General features: G+C 45.3%; 1 protein-coding gene across 4 annotated transcripts in view; it reads right to left on the reverse strand.

Annotated features, from left to right (window-relative positions):
* PPARA (peroxisome proliferator activated receptor alpha) overlaps positions 1–21,494 on the reverse strand; it is a 491,326-nt gene that overhangs the window by 64,239 nt on the left and 405,593 nt on the right. For all 4 annotated transcript variants that reach the window (XM_069628182.1, XM_069628181.1, XM_069628184.1 and 1 more), the window contains one exon: positions 5,238–5,685. In XM_069628182.1, the coding sequence (XP_069484283.1) occupies positions 5,238–5,685 (448 nt within the window). The remainder of the gene's footprint in view (positions 1–5,237; positions 5,686–21,494) is intronic.

Consider the following 21,494-nt stretch of genomic DNA (forward strand, 5'->3'; position numbering starts at 1 on the left):
AATGAAGCCCTCGGCTGGGCACATCACAAATTGGACATGATGGGTCTACACATGCTACCAGGAAATAGCAAATCTATGGTTATTGGACATTTAGAATTCTTGGTTGTTGAGAAATTGTCTGCCGTCAATTCTGCCCCTCCTCCCCCAACACTGGACTATGACACCCTTTTTTAATTAATTCTTAAAAAACATCAAATCTGTAACATACTAACTCTGTGCCTTATGTGCTAGTTCTTGAGAAGCAACAGCAGGAATAGAAATGAGATTTAGGCTGGAATATTAACACATCATGCTAGTTACAAGTTCTTTGTGGAGTGAAGAAGATGCACCTTGATCTCAATCCATTTGATTTAAAAGCAATTTTATTATGGATCTACTATACCAGAGCAAAAATGGAAAATGTTTAGCCTTCTGAAAAAGGGGGGATGTTTAAGATGCTTTTGTTGGCGTTATATCGATAATGGTTTGCATGAGAACATAAAGGTGGAAACCTAAAAAAAAATATCTTAAAGTAACAGACAAGATATTTTAACGCTGGCTGTATGGACAATACTTTCTACAGAAACTGGGCAACAGACTTAAAATGTAATTATCTCCTTAAGAATGTTTTGGATTGCTATGCATGACTCCAACAAGTCTTTTTAATAGGTCTTCCTACTTAGTGCCTGTAAACTAGAATTTTCGCTTACGGTTGATTATGAAGAGAATACTGTTTTAAAAACATTTCTGAAATCTGTGTTTGGTAGCTTTAATTGTTTGCACTAGTCACTTGTAGAGGGTTTGTGAACAACAACAAAATTCCGGCCCCCACCACATTGGGGAAAGCCACCTCAAGAAGCAATACAAAGTGTGGTGGAACATTTCCTCCCTCCTGCTGGTGTTCCATTTACTCTTGTGGCAAAGACATGGCAAGTCAAAGACCAAACAGACCCTTTACCCTCTTCGATGATCATCACATTAGAAAATGATCAGTTATCTGATCGAGGATGGTCCCAAAAGGTAACATTCTGGCACAGTTGCCTTGCGTATCAAATCTGCCTTCAGCTGATGCCTGTACCTGTGTTACCCAATGATTTAACAGTTTAGAATTCCATATACCTGGAACACAAATGTCCTACTCATAAAAGTACCATATGCCACCTTGGCTCCTCTGAAAAGCAGTCCAGCATGCCGTAGCACACCTCATCACAACTAAGAAAAATCAACCACATCAGCCTCATCCTCATCCTCAAGGAATTGCACTGGCTACCAAACATGCTAAAGGTTCAAGGCAGCCTATATCCCCCACAAAGCAGTCAAAGCAAAAACCCACTCTACCTGGCAGAGAAATTCACCATCTCCAAAGGCCAACAAACTATGAGAAGCCAGACATTGCTAAATTGGAAACAACAAATTTCAAAAGAGAAACTAGGATTCAGACATTTTTCTGGAATGGAATACACCTTTCCCCGGGAACAAGTTACCAACACAAATCAGAATAGTCCTTTCCATCCTACATTTCAATATGGATCTGATGACCCTACTTGTCAAACATCTTGGTGATCGCTCGACTCAACACCATTTTCTCCCCGCAAGAGGTTGGTTTCTGGGCGAAGACTTATGGGTAATTTATTCCATGCCCTGTGTGCTATTGTGACAAAAGAGCGCCCATTGCCTTGGGTACGCTTTGTCTTAATACATATGAGTAGCGTAGATCCAGAGGATCTCAGGGTTCTACTAAATTTGTATGTGACCAATATCTGCGCCAGATATGATACAACATAGGATATATGTTAAGTCATTTATAACGCGCCTGTACACAAGTGTTACTAGGCGCGACAAGACAAGGGAGGACAAGACAGAGGGAGGACAAGACAAACAATCTTACTAGGCCTTATGTCATTCAGATTGTGCCAGAACGAGAAGTGCAAGGAGAAAGGGAGGGGGTGGGGGGAGGGAAAAATAGGGCACCAATGTTCAGAATAAGTGCAGCCAGGGCAACGCAGCTCTGGGTAGTGCAAGGAGAACAAGGGACTGTAGGGTTAGTTACAGCCCGTAATTGCTTGGTAGGCCCGGAGGCAGTGCAAAGGTGATTGATCAAGAAAGAGCCTGGCACCCAGTGAGACTCTGAGGGTAGCCAAGCATCCAGTCAGTACAGCAGACGAGAGAGAGAGAGAGAGAGAGAGAGAGAGAGAGAGAGAGAGAGAGAGAGAGAGAGAGAGAGAGAGAGAGAGAGAGAGAGAGAGAGAGAGAGAGAGAGAGAGAGAGAGAGAGAGAGAGAGAGAGAGAGAGAGAGAGAGAGAGAGAGAGAGAGAGAGAGAGAGAGAGAGAGAGAGAGAGAGAGAGAGAGAGAGAGAGAGAGAGAGAGAGAGAGAGAGAGAGAGAGAGAGAGAGAGAGAGAGAGAGAGAGAGATCTCTCTCCTAGGAGAAGAACGTTTTTAGCTGCTTCTGTAACCTCAGGTGGTCCGGCTCAAGTTTGAGACGGGCGGGGAGGCCATTCCAAAGGGAGGAGGCACCTACAGGAGAGGCGTCTAACCCTTAAGAGAGTTGGAGGTAGATGAACGAAGGGCTTAAGTAGGAAGGTATTTTGGAAGAGAGCGTTGGATGTAGTGAGGGCCCGAGCCCCGGACCCAAGCCCTGACCCCAGAAAGCCTTGTGGACAAGGCAAAGGGTCGTAAACTTGATACTTGCAGCCACCGGGAGCCAGTGGAGAGATTTCAGGGCTGGAGAGATACAGTCCCTGAGCTTGAGGCCAAGGATAAGTTGTGCAGTCCTGTTCTGGATTAGTTGCAGAGGGAAGACAGTAGAGGAAGGCAGCTTGAGAAAGAGGATGCTGCAGTAGTCCAGCCTAGAGAGAACCAGGGCTCTGGAGACAGTGAGCCTCTGGGGAAAGTGAGAAGGGGAAGAGTCCCTTTGAGGAGGTGCAGCTGGTAGTGGCACCTCTTGGTGACATCCAAGATGTGAGGAGAGAAAGAGAGTGGAGTCGAAGATGACACCAAGGTTTTTTGCCTCGCAGGAAGGCGAAGGAAGAGGGTTCAAGGCGGGCAGCCAGAGTGAGAGGGAAAGCAGGGGCAGAGGTCCCAATGAGAAGGATCTCCGTCTTACTGGTATTAAGGCAGAGATTGTTGGAGGTGCACCAATCCTGAATTGCAGATAGACAGTCATGAATGAGCGAGAGAGCAGGAGGCGGCTGAGGGTAACCTGAAGGAAAGCAGAGCATCAGCCGTATAACACAAAGTTCTAGGAGAAGGTAGAAATCAGGTGGGCCAAAGGGGCTAAGTAGAGGTTGAAAAAAAAGTCACAGGATAGAGCCCTGGGGAACGCCACAGGTAGAGAGAGAGGCGGCAGAGAGAAAGGGACCAAGTCGGACTTGGGAGGGGTGGTCCAAGAGGAAGGAGGTCAGCCACTCCAGGGCCTGATCTGTGACGCCCAGGTTCTCACAGAGTCGACTGATCAGGTTGGCATGGTTGACCGTGTCGAAAGCAGAGGAAGGACCAAGAAGGATGAGGACAGAAGGAATGCTGGAATCAAGGTAAGAGAGCAGATCTTCACGGGTGTTCAGGAGGACCGTTTCCATGCCTCCGACAGCTGTGATGCCAGACTGATGGTCATGGAGACAACCAACAGATTCAGTGTGGAGCGTAAGCTGGGAGATGGACAGATTTTCCAAGAATTTGCCCAAGAAAGGGGTGATGGAGATTGGGCGATAGTTGGCCGGGCAGGTAGGATCGTCAGACGGCTTCTTGAGGATGGGGTGTACAAGGGAGTGCTTAAAAAGTCCCGTTTTCCCTGATGCATGATGTTCAACAGATTGGATTTCAGGTCAATTAGGGCAATTTCCGCCCCCCTGGCTGTGGGCTAAAGCCAAACTGCTTTGGGTGCAGGAGGTTGGCTTGTTCCTGGTGGTCTTGGAGTTATAAGCAACCAACTTTGTCAATTAGTTATAAAGTGTTACGATGTGTTAGTTATTGGTCTAAGATTAAATGCGCCATTGGACTAAGTTCTGACTTCTTTACGAGTGGTGTTAATGTAACTACTTTAATACCATCTGGTGCCAAGGCATGATGGAAAGGTGAATTCACAAACCTAGTGAAAAAAGAGGAGAATATATGTATGCTGTCCAGGATTCATTTAGTTGGAGCAACACCCCCAAAGCAAGTGGTAGGATGGAATTTCTTTAACATGTTTTCCATCTCCGATATAGCAGTCGAGTTGAAAGTAAATTTGGGAGTATTCAGTAGTTGTATAATGCTTGGGGCTTGTTTCGGTTTTCATGCTGCCATCCTATTAGACAAGCTTGGTATCTCAGTCCTACGTGAAGTAGGTTCTTTCCATAGTTCTTTACTCAGTTTCTATTGTCTTACACACATATGGTAATAAACAGAGACAGACAGCATCAGTCAACATTTCTCGCTAGCATGCAAAATTTCAGGGACCGCCCAACAATCTCAGGACTTTTTAATTGAGGCATGAACTCTCATCAGAAAATCAAGGATCCTAGTTGCCAAACAGTTTTTTTTTATTTGTAGGCAAAGACCAGTTAGTAGCTGCTAAAGAAATATATTTCAGAAGCAGACAATCTGCATCTCCCCCCGCACCACTCATTAGATCCCTTAAGTGCTGTGGGCATTTATATTCACCCAAATCTACCTATAAAATCATTGAAGGCCTACACTTGAGAGGCTTAAAGTGGATTTAATTGAGACAGTCAAATTGTCCTGGATGCCGATTTGGACTAGTGTATAGAGTAATCCTGTTTAGGCTAACAAACGAGAATAGTTGACCTACTTGGTTCCAACACAGCCTGCAACTGTGAATTTTCAATGCATGTAAAAAAAAAAATTAAAAAAAGGGGTTGACCAATACAGGCCATTTTCATTTGTACCAGATTTCTACAATAATCTACCTTGGATCACATCAAATATTTCCCCTCGGTAAAATGAGGAGCAAAACTTCAACTGAAAAGGTTATATATAATTCAGGCATTTACCAACACCCTAAAATCTTAACCAGTTGGGTCACTGAGGGCGCTCTTCAGAAGAGTTGCCAACATCGTTCTTTTAACAACTTGCTAATGAGAGAAGCGGGCAAAAAAAATGAGGTAAAAAAGGTGAAAGTACAATGGAGTGATATTGCCAATCCGCATACAATGAAGGAAGCCAGTGCTGCATTTACTTACTGCTGAATGAAAATAATAACTGTTTCAATGGTTGTTGAATATGAAAATGTGAGCAATAAAATAAGAAGTTCAGTCTTACCTCCACAACAAATGAGAGCTGCCACAAACAAGGCAATGTCGCTATCATCCAGCTCCAGTGCATTGAACTTCATTGCAAATTCAAACTTGGGCTCCATCATCTCACCAATTGGCTTTCTCAGACTTTTCAAGAACTCTCTGGTTATAAAACCATTTCCGTAGGCTACCAGCATCCCATCTTTGTTCATGACAGAAGCCAGCATGGCAAACATAGCTTCGTATACACCGTATTTTAACAAAGTCACCTGATCATTCAAGTCTAGATCAACAAAGCCAGGGATTGACTTTGCAAATTCCGTCAGTTCGGTCACCGTCTCCACAGATGTACACTGGCAACAATGAAATATTCGAACTTCTGCTTCCTTGTTCTGTATTCCATTGGCTACCAGCTTAGCCACCAGAGTCTTTTCTGCCATGCATAGTGTCTCCATGTCATGTATGACAAATGGCTATGGATAAATAAACAAATTAGTACTTTCTTAACAATACACAAAGAGGTTATCATTTAAAAAGTGCACTGGAGGCTAAGGAAACTCACTTCCAAGACAATGGTTCACTAGTGACCTACAGATTTTTCTCTTTACCATTGTATAGCCATGCAGTGGAATCTGGGTCTTGATGTGCGTGTTAGTTTAAGATATGAACTGGGCGTGCGGTTCCTCTTTGTGATTGGGCAATGGGGTTTCAGTGGATGAGAATGCGTGTGTAGAGAATGTAGAGTTTGCGTGCCTATGAGATGATGCTTATGGTATGTGATAGTTAGGGGTGGTTGGAAGAAACAGTTCACTGGGGCAGACAACTTTAGCTGTTCGGATGTGCGTCATGAATGAAGCATTAAAACACTGCAGGACACCTGGTATTGTAACAGACTGTGACGAGGGGCTTGGGTGACAGAACACAATGGATCTGTCCAGTGGGAAAATCAAATTTCCACTTGCTGCTCCCCAAGAGGGAACCGGGTGGTCACTATAGCTGGTAGCAAACCCCAAAGGGAGCTACATTCCCAATTTACTGAAAAGGTGACAAATCTGAGCTCCCTAAAAGTCACTGATGGAGGAACTGAGGAATGCGATGCCGAAAACACATGTGTGATCAGGGAAAATGTGTCCATCACAGCTCTGAAGAAAAAAGTTTAACACTGACTATTCTATTGACCAGGAGCAGGCTTAACCTGTAGAAGTGATCTCAAAATGATCAAACACACCTGACCGAAGGGAAATTCTGAAAGATCTGTATTATTGTTGGATGTATCAAATAACGTTTGATTCAATTAATCAACTTCAATAAAAAGCGAATGGGTGCACATCTAATAAGAGAGCAAAGGATAACGATAGAGCCGGTGAAAAAGGAAAAAATAGTCTGCACCATTTGTTGAGTTGCAACAATCAATCAATTTATTTGTATAGCGCTCCATCACTTAAGGCATCATGGTGCTTAAACAACTGATAGCCAGGATATATGTAAACGAAACCCAGGTGTCAAAGGGGGTAGTATATCTGAGCTTTATCTAAAGAGAAACGTTTTGAGATGCTTTTTGAAGGATGAGAAATCCTCAATTGTTCTCAAATTTTGAGGCAGCAAATTCCAAAGCCTGGGGTTGGCCACAGAAAAGGCCCGGCAACCCAAACGTGTGTTTGGGTGGCTCGGTATAGTACTACGAAAAAGCCGTAAGGCAGCAGTAACAACCACTGAAAAAAACAAACCGGCATAAATGTGAGGAAAGGAATAGATAAAGCAATTAATACCAGCTTTGACGCCAAGGTCATGGCCAGTAAGATAACTGGGAGAAACATAGTATTAAAATCAGAATAAGGATGGCAGTATATTGTGAGAAAGAGGGTCGGGTACTCAAGACAGGTAGAGGTGAAGTGTGGAATATGCCTGTCATGCTGCATCTGAAGTCTCTGATCAAGGTAAAGCAGATTGCATGACCAAAACTGATGGAAGTGATCTAGCAAAATGCAAAAGTCACACAAGGGGGAAACTAGGGAAAAGGATGGAAGCTCAGGTAGAACTGAGTTTTCATCATAAATAAACAGAAATGGGAATAACCTACCATTAGAGGAGATGGCCAACACTTGGGAAGAGAGCTTCAACCACATGCCTTGGGACAGTGCAGAAATCGCCACAATTGGCCAATTCTTAGGGATTCATAATATTGAAGCTCTATGGGAGACCTTGACCCAAGTAGCCTGGGAGATATATTAGTCAGCTTCAAAACAGCAGCAGAGTCACCATATGGCAAGATGTTCTACCATAAGTATCTTCCTACGAGCATGTGCAAGGGCTAACCCTAGAAGGCCTTGACCATATGTAGATCTTCTTAATATGTACATTACACTTTTCTCAGAAAACAATGTTCTATTCTTTCTGCTCCAGCTTATAAGTACCATAAGTGCTAGAGAAAGGCAGCCCCATCCAAATTAGCAGTATCAGTCAGTATAAAGTTTATTCAGATAAAATACCATCAAACACAAACATCAAAAACATTAGGTGTGCAGCAATCAAATCATCACAATACAGCATAAGAATACAACAAAATGTACACATTCAATACCTTAGACAAACAAGATAACAAAACAAGAAACAACTTCTATCCCCTTAAAATCCCCTTTCTCAGGTACATTGCACTTTTCAAATAGGATAAAAGGGCACAAGGAGTCAGCTCTGATTCAGCCATCAAAAGAAACAATAATGCAGGCTTATAAAGGTGGATATTAGTTATCTTGACCACCTGCAAGATGGTACTTCTTCCAATATCCCCATACACAGGGCAAACAAAATATAAAGTGCTTTAGGTCTTCCCTTGCCGCCCAGCACACTGGCAGCTAGGATCATTAGGGAAGTCTGGCCACTTTTCCATATTGCCCCTTAACAGTAGGCAATCAAACCTAGCCCTCATTACAAGCCATCTGTCATTCTTTTTCGTGGCCCATACAAGATACAGCTGTATCACAGATATCCTGCTGATCAACAAGTGTTGGCTTTCAGAATAGGAGGACTTCCTGAGTTGGCCTGCTTTTCAGATATCCCCCGATGCACAGCCTGCTTGTACACACTCAATTGCATGGGGGACAACGCATCAGCCAGAGGAAACCGAGCCTGAATGTTGCTGGTGCACAAGGACTCCCCTATGTATGCCAACCATGGGATTTTACACCAACTATCCCTACTAATGGTGCATCTAATAATGAAATGGCACAAAAATGCATGCTTATTTGCCCATAGTCTTAGCCAAAAACAACTAGGGGTGGCTGCACATTCATCCTCCCAGTACTCCATCCCCAATTCGCTGTGAACAGAAGCACAGGAGCTTGAGCCCGGGAGTCCCCAAAGCTGTTTGAAGAACTTATTTTCTTTTGCCTGGAGTTCCATGGCCTTTGTATGTCCCCACAAAGGGGCTGGCCCTTACACCTTTTTAAAAAACGGGATATGCCAGTTGTTTATTGACTCATTTTCAAAGAGTGTTTTCTCAAATATGCAGTTCCAGTAATAGCCTCCGAAAACATAACCCCCTAGGTGATCAAATTATTTTACTCTCAGGATAATTTCCCCATTACAGACCATAGGGCGCATCTTAGTAGGCCTCTTCCTTCCCACACAGCCCATCACTGCAGTTGCCCAGTTGGTTATGAAAGGTTTGTTTCCCCGGGATATCAGGTTCAACGCGACCATTAACAGATCTCATTCCCCATTCGAGCAACCATGCACTGAGCTGTAAGCCCCTCATACACACCCTGGTATCCTCCATTTGTGGTTCATTAACATTCAGGAGTAAGTCCTCCAGCGGGTCATAGAGGTCTTCAGAGATTCCACACCCCATTCACAAACTCCTTAACCTTCTCCAGTATGTTCCCTTCCGCTGAGGTGGTCATATCTGGTAGAAAACCCCAAAGGGAGCTAGATTCCCAACTTACTGAAAAGGTGACAAATCTGAGCCCCCTGCAGTGACTAATTCCAAATTAGCAAAAAGGGAATTAGACAAAGGGAGTGTAAGCAGCAAAGAATGCTGTGGAATACCAATATTTAGCCATCATTTCTAGAGGGAGCTGCTTGAGAAGATGTTCATTCAGTATTACTTCCAAATCATGAAGTACTGGACATCCCTACTTTTAGCCGAACAGAATTCGCATCAGTGATTTATTTTAACATGGTTTGGTTACAAGACTGGGTGTTGTACGAAAACACTAGAATCTTACAAAGGATGGAAAGTAACCATAAGTCTGAGAATCGGAGAATCTCCATCCAACATGCTGGGGATAAGAATACAAGAGGTTGCTTTATCAGGCTGTTCAATCTCATTGCCCCATTACCTTGAAAATAACAAGGTTATTCTGGTCAGCAGTGTTAAAGGAGAAACGTTGAGACTGGCTAAAGAGCCAAGATATCAAAGAAACAATTGCCCCATTCATGATGAGTAAGCTACTAATCTCCAATAATATCCATCTGAGGCATAAGCAACATTACCAAGTCCCGATTAGTACCACAGTCATAGAAACACAGAATATACAACTACAATTATTTGAGCAGGAAAGCGATGCAGAGGAAACAAGACATCAGTAAAAACAATGCACGAGGAAGCTCAAATAGAAGCTCAAATAGACAGACTATTGAGTATGCAGAGAAGACTTATGATTTTGAACTATGGTATGTGAGTGAGGCATAGTATCACAAGTAGACACTGACACAAGAGCTGCAAGTTTCAAAACCTTTATTGATGGTTTAAAAGGGGTTGGAAAACTCCAATCGTGCCCTCTAACAAAGATGGGAGTATTCTCGACCAACAAAAAAAAGAAAATACAGTCCTAGTCAGTTCTTAATCACAATAAAAAAAGCCTATACTAATAAACCTAATGCCTGCCCTTTTTCTAATAAAATAAATGTGTAAAGGGAATGTGTAATGCAAAAAGGAAAATCAGTGTTCACAACAGATGTCCGTATGGCCGAATAAACTCCCTTCCCCACGTTTTGTAGCACAGGGTAAGGTGGCACACATGGACCTTGCAGCACACTCTGGCTTAAGTTTGTTTCGTGGACCAGGGCCCACTTGGCCTTCCCCCAAAAAGTCACTATTATATCTGCTGGACCTCTCAGCTTTCTCTCACTCCAGCCCAGGTCTTCTTTTAGCTTGTACTACAATTCAACAAAAGTTAGTTTCCTTCTGGTTACCAAAATTCAGTATATGTTTTCCTCTGCCGGGCTCAAACCTTTCAATCACAATTTGTGGGGTTTCCCTTCCCCAAGCTTCAATCACCTCTTCATAGGCTTCCTCTGTCCGGCACAAGGCCTCCTTTCACTTTCCTTACGCTGTCGAAGACTTTCGAAACTACAAGGCTTTTGCTCTTACCTCGGCGTGACCACTTCGACCTTCTTTCCTCAAATGTCACTTTTCCTCTCTTACACCAAGGCCTCTTGGTAAATGTAGTTTCGAGCACAGTACTTATCTCAAAGTTCAAAGATCTCTCTCACCTCCGGGTTTCCCTCTGCCGGGATCAAACCTAACAGTTAAAATCTTGCATCTCAGTTTCTTTACTCTCCCAGCCACTTCTACAGCATCAGACATTTCACAGAGACTTTCGATTGGGCAATCTTCTTTCGCCAGAGCACACTTACTTTGTATCTTTAATTTACAGTTGTTTACAATGATGTGTTATCTCTCGCGTCTTATCTTCACACATGCAACCTTCACTCATTGGATTGCTGTCAAGTTTCCTTTAACACAGACAGGACTTTCAAAGCTTTCATCAACTCACTGGCTGTGTCAATGTCTTTTGCGGCATTGATCCTGAAGTCAAGGCTGATACCACAACTGCCGCTGCACTTCCCCTAAACTCTGCCATTCACCTGCGAGGGCGGCTGGTGTCCATGAAACACAAAAGAGGTGTGTCTCTTTTTTCTGACTGGGCATCCTCGCGCAGCTTTCATGGCCCTTTGGAGGTCACGATCTCTTGCCGCCGTGTCCAAGGTTTCTCGTACCTCGCTTCCGTCACTCGGCCTGTTGCTCTGCTCCGCCTGGTTCGCTGTTGCCCTGGAAGAATTGCTTCTTCTCGTGCACCGCCTTGCTCAGAGAGTGTCTCAGTGTTCCACCTTTTAACCATGTGGTGAGAACTAATAGGAACCAGGTATTGGTAATGAAGATCAAGTGCCGGACCCTGCCTGATCGTATTAGTAGGGCAGGTCCAATGTATTGCATGGGTGGTACTCCTTTCAGCCTCAGAACTCCTATTCGTCGGCTAAGTGTTTGTGTAGGAAAGGGGGGAGGGGGATCTGGGAAGTTGTAATATCCTATGAAATAGGATGGGACAGGGGTATTTGGAAAGGGGGTGGGAATACCATGTCTTGCCATCAGGCGTTCTCCCCCCCCACACTACCCGAGGACCCCTCACCCAGGTGATCCTCCCACAATTGTCCAGCCGCAGGGTCTGGATCCAAAGGCGATGGCCTTGTCCTGGCCACCTGAGTAAGGGATCCCTGGGGTCTAGGCAGTGAAACACCCTCTGGTTTTTCATAGCTGGCAAAAGAAAAACAAACCACTTAAACAGTGATGCCAAAATAACAGCTGTTATGGGTGGAGTTTATCAGCCTGACCAGCCACCAAACAGCTGAAGTCAAGAAGCACGTGACTGCAAGTAGTCCTCTAAACGACAGAAGAGCTGGAAGAAGCCGTCTAAGGATTTTCAAATCAAAGCATATGAGGCAGACTTAAAAATGCAAAAGCACTGGTGCCAAATGGGTTTCCTCACAAATGCATTAAATCAGCTCAAAGCAAGTTGGCCGCAGATCCTAAAAGTCACATTTGAATAATTGAGAAATTCCCTAAATCATGGCACACACTAATACGAAGTTTCCCCCTGAGCAATCTAGCATACAATAGGCCTCATCAACATTGATGAAAAACATCTACAAAAATCATCCTACTGTTGTTGCAGCAAGAACGGGCTAAAGAAAACTAAGCGCAAAATAAAATCCAAGGGTGTCTAGGGAAGGGCTCTTGCGCATTGATCAACTCTTTCCCTTTCTTCATACTAGCAAGAAGTTCAGTAAAACTGTAAAGCTGGTAATATGCTACAACATTGGTCTTGATCCAGGAACGACAGTGAACAGAACACATTTGGCGACAGCTCTTCAAGAATGGCACGTTCATGCATCTAAAAATATTCATGGCCTTCGTAGCAAAGCTACCATCCAGATCTGAAGCGGTACACAATGACAGAGGAGCAATCCAAGAAAAGGTGAGAAGTAGTAGTCGTGATGCCTGCTGGCATGCAAACCATTTAACCTCTATGCAAATGTCCTGCATCGGTAACTTGAGATACACCACGTATGGAAGGTTTGCAAATTCCATTACCTTAGTACATAAAGGATTCCATTTTCTTGGGACATACTATCCAACACACTTTAGCCTCCATTGAAGGATACAATGCTCCATTTCAGTGAAAAATACAAAATCAAAAACAATAATTTGGGGCTTGTATTAGGGAGCAAAGACAGAGCCCACATTCGCTGGAGGCCGAACATCCTTCGTAAGAGTAAAATAGTTAATATATCTTGGCATGAAGAGAACAGCTGGAACCTCATTGTCCAGAGCACTGTAGTGCTGATATAGCAGCAGATTTGATTACAAAACATACAAGGAGATTGGGTAATATTACGCCTGCTTACCTCTGACGTAATGAGGTTACTTTGGCCAAACCAGCAAGGAGTGGCTGGGGAAGTCTGGGTGCTATGGGAAACCAGTCGCTTCATGATGCAATCCCATGGAGGGGGTAAGTGGAATCCACAGAACTCTCCAGTCCTCCCTTAGTCAAAGTAAGGGCCCCATTCCATCAAGGCCAGAAGTAGACCCCAGAGAGAAATGTGCTTCATATGGACAAAACAGAAAAATAATGCAGTAGAAGCAGCCATGGCATACAATGATTAAGAAAGCCTTGAGGAACACGCGCCACAACAGTTTACATGCCGCTCGCGAGGGAATGGGATGAAGAGCTTCAGTGTCAGCATCATGGAGGGCATCTGCAGGACAAAAACCTGCAAGAATCGTTAACCAGCCCAGAAGGAAATCATTCGGCAGCAGGACAGATACAGGAAGTGGGGACGCAATCACAGACTCCTGCAGTATACACTTCTTATGCAGGATCACAGACAAAGTTCAAATTCACAGCAGACCCAGTAGGTTGAATTGTGACTGGGGAAACAGCCATGTTATCTATTCTTGACTGACATGGTTGATCTGCGCAGGTTGGGGCAAGCCAACTAACCCCCTCCCCCTCTTCAACCCTCTGCCCGCCCCTGAAGGTAAGGAGGACTTAGGACAAAGGGGGTAGTGCAAATCAAAGCCTAGGAATCCTGGGGAAAGAACAGTCCCACAATGAAGGAACAGATCATGAATCAGGCTCAGTTACCCAATTATTCACAGTATAAACAGAGCCAGAAAACCTGTTGAGTTTGTGCGGTGAACACCACTGTTGCAGAAAAGAGTTTGTGAGAATTTGAGGAAAGGAAGAGGTGGAGGAGATCAAGAGTTGCGCTGGCCAGACCAGGAAGGTCACCTAGGAGCAGAGCCAGATAGGTGTCTGTGTCCAGAGCGCCACAGTATTAATGAGGCTGAGATACAAATCCTGGATAGTGCAGTAGACTTGCCGAGTGCCCGGGCCCAGAGACTGTTATGGACTAGACAGATGGTGCAAGAGAAGGCGATCAAGCAAACAAAGAGCCAGAGGCGCTACATGCCATGGATGAGAAGATTTAGGGAGGATGTTTAGATCAGACCAGGAAGGTATTTGATAGGCTATCAGCTCAAACTCTAGAACCTTGTAGAAATCACACAGGCAGCAGGCAAGGAGCACATTCTAAACAGACATAAAAAAACAAAGGGGAAGAAATCCTTACCACATTTCCGCAAAGCGGGAAATCTCTCAGGGGAGACCCACAGGCTGAGATGGGGGAGCTACATAGCTCGGCCACCTGATGGACTGGAAGACACCCAAAGACATGGGGTACAACCGCTGCCACAGACTAGCTGGCCATGCTGGATATGACGCTTCACTAAAGTACAGATAATGAGACAAGAAACCACAATCGAGGTCTGCAGAACCAAACCCCAACCACATATCAGGAACTGTACTGGGGCACTATAAAACTCGGAGCGACTGTTTTGCCATTGTCCGTGGTGTGAACATTTGGGACCTTGGACTCCGAACAAAAGCTCTTCCAAGAGAAAGATTAATTGAAATTGTGGACCCCTTCCTGGCCCTTTGGCCATAGAAAATATTCTTCCAGTTACATCCAAACAAGCAGGTGTTTCCCAACATTATTTTCCCTTAATACAACTGTCAAACAGACTACCAGTGTCTGTGGACTTCTGCGTGAGAAGTCATTGACACAAAAATCAGGAGGAATGCTCTACTATGGTACTGACATTTTGGACCTGGACAACCACACAAAGAATTCAGCATGTTTCGAAACGGAAATATTGAAGCACCTCCTATAGCGGTTCCAAGCTGTTCCAAGTGACCATCAGTGTAGCACCTTAAGTAGATCTAGGTTTTACATCTACCCTGGACCAAGACTCACCGATGCCCATATTCTCAACCGTAAAATGCCACACGTGCAGGGAAGACCTGAAAGTACATGCTGGCTATAGTACATAAAGCTGACAGAAAATCTGGCAAAATTGTAGGTCTTGGCTGCAGCAGCCAGAGTCTTGTAACTGGAGGAAATGCTTCTGCACAACAGGAAGGAATGGGAGGTAAAATCAATAACTAAAATCATTAGCCAGGTACAAAACAGAGTAAAGACAGACAAATAATGACAGGTATTATACAATCTTCGGGGGTAAAACAATATTTGTACTCACTGCCACACTAGTAGGGGAGACACCGCTTTTGCTTAGCCTGCAACAACTTGCAACCCGTAGCAAAAGCATTAAGGTGGAGGAAGCAAACCCTAGAGTATTCCTGCATATAGAATGTGAATGCAAAAAGATCACTGCTGTACTTCACGCTATATATATATACTTTTTTTTTTTTTTAAATCAGGAAATGTAACTTCAAGAAATGTCTGCATGATTCTAGAATAATGACGGGCAGATAGATTGTATATGGTCACCCATATGGCTCCTAGAACAGGGGTGCACCCCATTTTGGTCCTAGGGTGATTATATAACCCCACATTGGTTTTAGGGCGAAGGCTGGTGGCAGTTGTAGTTTAGATTTGGCATCACTCGGGGTGCAAACATGTTCACGCACTAATAGCCCAATACCAATTTAGTAGCCGTTGCAGTACTATTGTCCTGCTTTTGGACTTATTATTTTTGAGCCATCCCTTTGTCTTCGCAACTAAAATGAAGGCCTAAAATGGCTGTTGTGAACACATGGGCTCAATCTAAGCCTAGCCATGCACCCACTAATGTGGTTTGGACTGGTTAAGACCAGTCTATAGCCTCAGACAGGCCATTAGACATACTGTGGGAGTGGGTTTGAAAGTTTGGTATTTTTTGGGTCCATTCCGGTTGGCTGACCCTCAACACTTTTTTTTTAAGTGCCCTAGTGTGTGACCGGAAGGCTGGCCCATGAGTGTTTAGGTTTATATAAGGGAGACCTTGATGCTGCCTTCAGTGCAGTCAAATTCTTTCATGGAAGGCTGCAGGTTTGCTTACCTGCAGGTGGAGGTTGTTGCTGAAAAGCTGCTGCTGCATTCTGATATTGTACCGCTGGGCTTGTGTCTCATTACCATAGCTCTGGTTTGTATTTTTGGATAAAGGACGCGGTCCTCTTTTTTCCCCCTGAACGTTCTTGTGGGCTCATTCGATCTAGGATGTCCCTGCACTGTTTTATTGCCTTGGTCATCTACTTTGGCTTCGGGAGCTGCCATTGACCAGACAGGTATAGAGACCCCCCCCCGCCCCCCATAATATCCAGCTCTCCTGATCATTTCAGTAATCCTAGATAGTCTCCAATGGTTGCATCGTGGGACTGTATTCTGCTGATGCGTTATCCTTCTTTGTCCTCATAACTGTTAGAATCTGCTTAGTCAGGTTCCTCTGTCTTCTAGGAGAAATCTCTGCTGTAGCTTTCACTTCTGGATGTTGACCCCACTCCTGGGAAGACATTCTTTTTTGGCTGTCAGGGTCGTCATTGGTCTGGTTGAAGTACCTGGATGATCAGGTCCTGTAAACTTCAACTAGGAAAGAAGAATATCAGGTTTTGCAATTAATTTGCATTGGCATGACTTGTGCTTGGCTGTATCTCTTTCTGGGGCTGCTGAGTCTCTACCTTGGCACGGAGGCTCTTCAAAAGGATCTCACCTGGCAACCCCTGTAGTAAGTAGGTTGCTGTTTCTTTGCGCCTGTGGGGTAAAACTGGTACTTACCTTCCTTCTCCCCATAACTGCTGCTGCGACTCCTGACTTTATCCTATTTGTTCTTTTTGGGAACTTTTTAACTTACCCTAGTAGTTTCAAGGTTCTTACCTGCATCTGGACATTTGTCTGGACGTTCTAGGCAAAAGACTGGAATTTTAGCTTGTAAGACTGTACGACATACATTAATCATCATAATAGCATTTCTGATGATTGTATCTGCTTAGATTCACATGCTGTGCAAGTAGTCCGACATCTAGTGGAATCGCAGAATATTGTATCTTTCTTTCGTAGATCGAAAGGGATATCGACATGGGCATGACTAATACTATCCCTAACGTGACTTTTAGTGTACCCAAAATCCCTCACGCTTCGAGGTCCCACTGGTTGTTTTTTCCTACTGTGAGGCAGCCTTATAGTCCGCGTGAGCGAGTACAGAAGAGAGCAGGTGTAAGAAGCCTATGTTCCTTCTACTCCATGAGGGGAGGGAGGGTGGGCGCATGTGAATCTAAGCAGATCCAATCACCAGAAAAGCTATTACGGCGCGTAATGCACGCCTTCTAATGCTTGTGCATCTGCTTAGAATCATATGCTGTGCATAGACTAGCGAGCAGTACCCAGAGATGGTGGTGGGATGTGTGAAGGAACAGTAGCAAAGAGATGTCTTAGCACCGCTGGTCCCACCTGAGAATCAGACCTATAGTGTATCCAGGCAGTAGTGTTGTGTAAAGGTGTGTACAGAACTTTGCAAATGGAATCTAGAGGAACATTTGCAATGAATGCTATGGTAGCCCCTGTTCCCCAAGTAGTGTGCTCTAGGCGTGAAGGGTAGATCTCTCTTGGTAAGAGTGTAACACATTGTGATGCAGTTTACAATCCACTTAGAAATAGCTGATTTAGAGATAGGGTCCCCTTCTCTACCAGCTAACACTGAAACAATGGTTTGTTTTTCTTAGTGGCTTTGTCTTTTCCAGATGATCGATAACCGCTCTCCTTACATCCAGTGTGTGGAGGCTTCTTTCCGCCACAGTAGTGGGGTTCTAGAAAAAGGTGGGTAGTTCTATGAACTGGTTTACATGGAACTTTGAGAAAAATGTGGGCGCAAAGCGAGTGTGTGCGTGTGCAAAACCACCTTGTATTTGTGAATTGTGGCGAATGGGTCCTGAACTGAAAGGGCCTGCAGTTCACAAACTCCCCTTCTAGAGGTGATAGCCACCATAAAGGCGGTCTTGTAGGTGAGTACTTTAAGGCTAGCCTTGTGCATGGGTTCAAAGGGGGGGAGGGGGATCACAATCTGGTAAGAACAACATTCGGTCCCACCGAGGAGCTGGGTTGGATATAGGGGGATGAAGTCTTTTTACCCCTTCCATAAAGGCTTTGATTACAGGAATTTTCAACAATAAAAACTCTCGGATGTGGTATACGCCGAAAGTGCAGCTAAGTGGACAAGAGAATTAAAAACCAGTCCTGAATCTAACAGGTGGGTTAGGTAAAGGACTATATCTTTAGGTGAAAAATCAATAGGATTGACACACTTGACATTACACCAGATAAAGCGCTTCCATTTTCTGGAGTAGCAGTGTCTGGTGGTAGGTTTCCGTGCCTCTCAGAGTATGTCCATGCATCTCTGAGGGAGCCAGGCTGCTAAATTGAGAGTTTCAGGGCATGGATGTAGTGCCTCTCCCTCATCTTGAAACAGCATGATGTACGGGCATGTCAGCTTCCTGGGAGGGGAGACTGACATTGCCATGAGATGGGAGAACCAAGGTTGGCGGGCCCACATAGGGGCCACCGGGATTATTGTGACCGTTTCCTGGTACATCTTGTGCACTATCCTGCTGAGCAAGGGAATCGGGGGGCTGGGGGAAGCATAGACAAATCCCCTGGACCATGTTATCCAAAGACCGTTCCCCTTTGAGTGGTTATGTGGGACATTGGGGTGTTCTCCATTGCGGCAAACAAGTCTATCTCTGGGAAGCCCCATTCTGCGAAGACGCTGAGTAAAATGTCCTCCTGTAGCCACCACTAGTGCTCTACGGGTAGGAAGAAGTCTCTGCCGAGTATGTCTGCCAGAAGATTGAATTCCATTGGAACATGTTGTGAAAGGAGGAACATTTTGTGTGAGTGCCCACTTCAAAATGTTTTGGGACAATTTGGACAGCCCAGAGAGAGACTGTCTCCTTATTTGTTTAAGTAGTACATGGCTGTAGTACTGTCCGTGAGGACTAGAACTGTTTTCCCCTGGAGGTGTGTTTGGAAATCCTTCAGCGCCTTGAGCACTGCAAGGAGTCCCAAAAGGTTGATGCGATTGGATGCTACTGCTGGAGACCACACGCTGTGTGCCTTCTGTTGAAGGAGGTGACCTCCCCACCCTGTTGGAGATGAGTCTGTGGTGAGAGTGGCTTCTACTGCGGGGGTGGTGAAGGTCTTGCCTTGCAGAAATTTTTCCCTTGACCACCACTGCAGCGACAGAGGGCTGCCAAGACAGCCACTAGATTGTCCCACTGGCTGCTGGCCTGACACCATTTGCTCGAGAGCCACTTTTGCATGGGGTGCATGCGCAGAGGAGTGTGAGGAACTAGGCAGATGCAGGGTTGGCCATCATCCCCATCAGTCGCAAAGCTTTGTGTATTGTCACTTGATGGCTACATAGTGAGGGATCTGGAACAGCATGGTTTTGACCCTCTCGTTGGAGGGAATGACGAGCCAGTCTTCTGTCCGAATTAGAGCCCCCAAAAATTGTTTGACTTGGCTGGGGGTTAGACTGGATTTTTTTTATCGCCGATAGAGAATCCTAGGTTCAAGAGGTGCTCTAGCCGTCCTCTGGGAATTTGTTAACACCCTTGGGGCTAAGGCAATACCGAATGGGGGAACCTTGAAATCATAGTGGGTGTCCTCTATCATGAGCCTGAGGTACTTTCTGTGCGCTGGCAACATTGAAATATGAATGTATGCATCTTTCATGTCCAATGCGGCCATGTAATACCCCTGCAGCAGCAGTGGGATTACCTCCTGAAGTGTCATCCTGAACTTTTGAGGTTTGACATACTTGTTCACAGGGCGCAGGTCTAAAACGGCACATGGTGAGATCCTTTTTGGGTACAAGGAAATACACTGAATAAATACCCTTGTTTACCTGGAGAAGGGGGGCGACTTCGATGGTGCCCTTTTCCAGCAGGACTTGTTATTCCAGCAGGATGCGCAGGTGTTCAGGTGAGAGGTGTCTGCTTCTCGTTGGTTGGTAGCGAGGTGGTTGGGGAAACTCAATACAATACCGTAGGCAACAGTCTTCATTACCGACTGATCTGAAGTGATCCCCTCCCAGGCATGGATGAATGAAGACAAGCGACCCCCGACTCGGCGTGCGTGGGAGGGGACCTGAACAGGTGAGCCACTTTGAGGTGGAGGCCGGGGAGCCTCTAGGAGTAGTTTTTGCCTGTATTGAACGTTACCAGAGGATCCTTGACCAGAGGACCAGGAATTATTTCCTAAGCCTTATTGCCCCTAGGGCGAGCATGAGGATTGGTCACGAAATTACCGGGATGAGTTGGAGCCTCCATGCTGGTGAAAGAGCTTAGCCGTGATCTGGCGCAGTGATTTCAGGGTCTTGTGTTCTTTCTTTGCCGTCTCTAGGGCATCATCAACCACTTTGATGAAAAGGTTTGAATCATTCACTGGCATATCAGAGAGGCTTTGGGTTTGAACCCAGACAGGCATGTCTTTTAAAGAAGGTAGCCTGCGTGAGGGTGCGTCCAGCGGTCTCAGCTGAGTCCAGAGTGTTCTTCAGAATGTTTTGGGTTACTTGTCTGCCTTCAGACACGACCGCCAGCAGGCATGATCGGGTGGGCTCTGGAACGTCCTGAAGAACATCCTGCACTAGGCCCCACTGGATATCACTAACTTGCCAGTAGCATGGTGTTTTTTTTATCCTTGTGGAGTAGGCCACAGAGGCGGTGACCCGCTTGCCCAGGGCATAAAGCTTCTTGCAGCTTTGTCCGGAGGGGATTCTGCTGAGGACAGAGGTACCCCCGGCCTTTTCTGAGTGGTCGTAACGACTAAGGAGTTGGGTGTAGCATGACCCCTAATGTAGAGGGGGTCTGAGGGCGATGGGCGAAATAATTTCTCCACCTGGGGGTTAACTGTCCGAGTGAGAGTTGGGGACAGCAAAGAAGGGGCCAGACGCTTCTTTATAGAATTCAGTAAAGGGATAGCTTGGCTAGTTGGAGTCTTCTCCTTGAGAATATCCTCCACGAAGTCTGAGGCTGGAGCGGCTTCATGTGTTGCAATTTTAAAATGGTCATCTGCTCTTTTTAAAATGGAATTGAACAACGTCTGGTCGTCGACAGGTGACAACTCTTTGTGCAGGAGTAGCAGGGGGATCCAGACAGGTGGCGCCTGGGCCGACAGTATAGGTCGGTGTAAGCCAAGGAGCCTGAACCTCCGCCTGGTGCCAGTGTGGGTCCTGATCAGCTGGGTCCTGATCAAAAGGGTTAACTTCTTCATAAAACTGCCTGGTTTGGGTCATCTGGTACCTGCTAGATGTCTTCTTGGTGTCCCTGTGCAGAGGTGGGGAGTCTCTGCAATTTGGAGGGGATGGGACAAGAGTCCACTTTCCTAGGTCTCTTGGGTATAATATACCGGTCTGGAAATTCAATGAACTGGAACATTTTGTCCATATATTGCTCAAACATTTCCCTAGTCCATAAAGAAGCTGAATGGTCCGGCGGAAGAAAGGGTTTCTCAAAAGTGGGAGACTTTCCTAATAAGGCCTTAGAGAGGGGCGGGTGGGGGGGTTACGAATAGTCTCAGAAGAGAGGGGGTGCCCAGGTACTCCTTGGCCACCTAAATTATTTCGGAAAGGCTTTCGCAAAGTTTCGGCGGCTGTATAGAGGGTCTCGAC

The sequence above is a fragment of the Ambystoma mexicanum genome, chromosome 12, assembly GCF_040938575.1.
Source record: "Ambystoma mexicanum isolate Mex_15411 chromosome 12, UKY_AmexF1_1, whole genome shotgun sequence".
NCBI lineage: Eukaryota > Metazoa > Chordata > Amphibia > Caudata > Ambystomatidae > Ambystoma > Ambystoma mexicanum.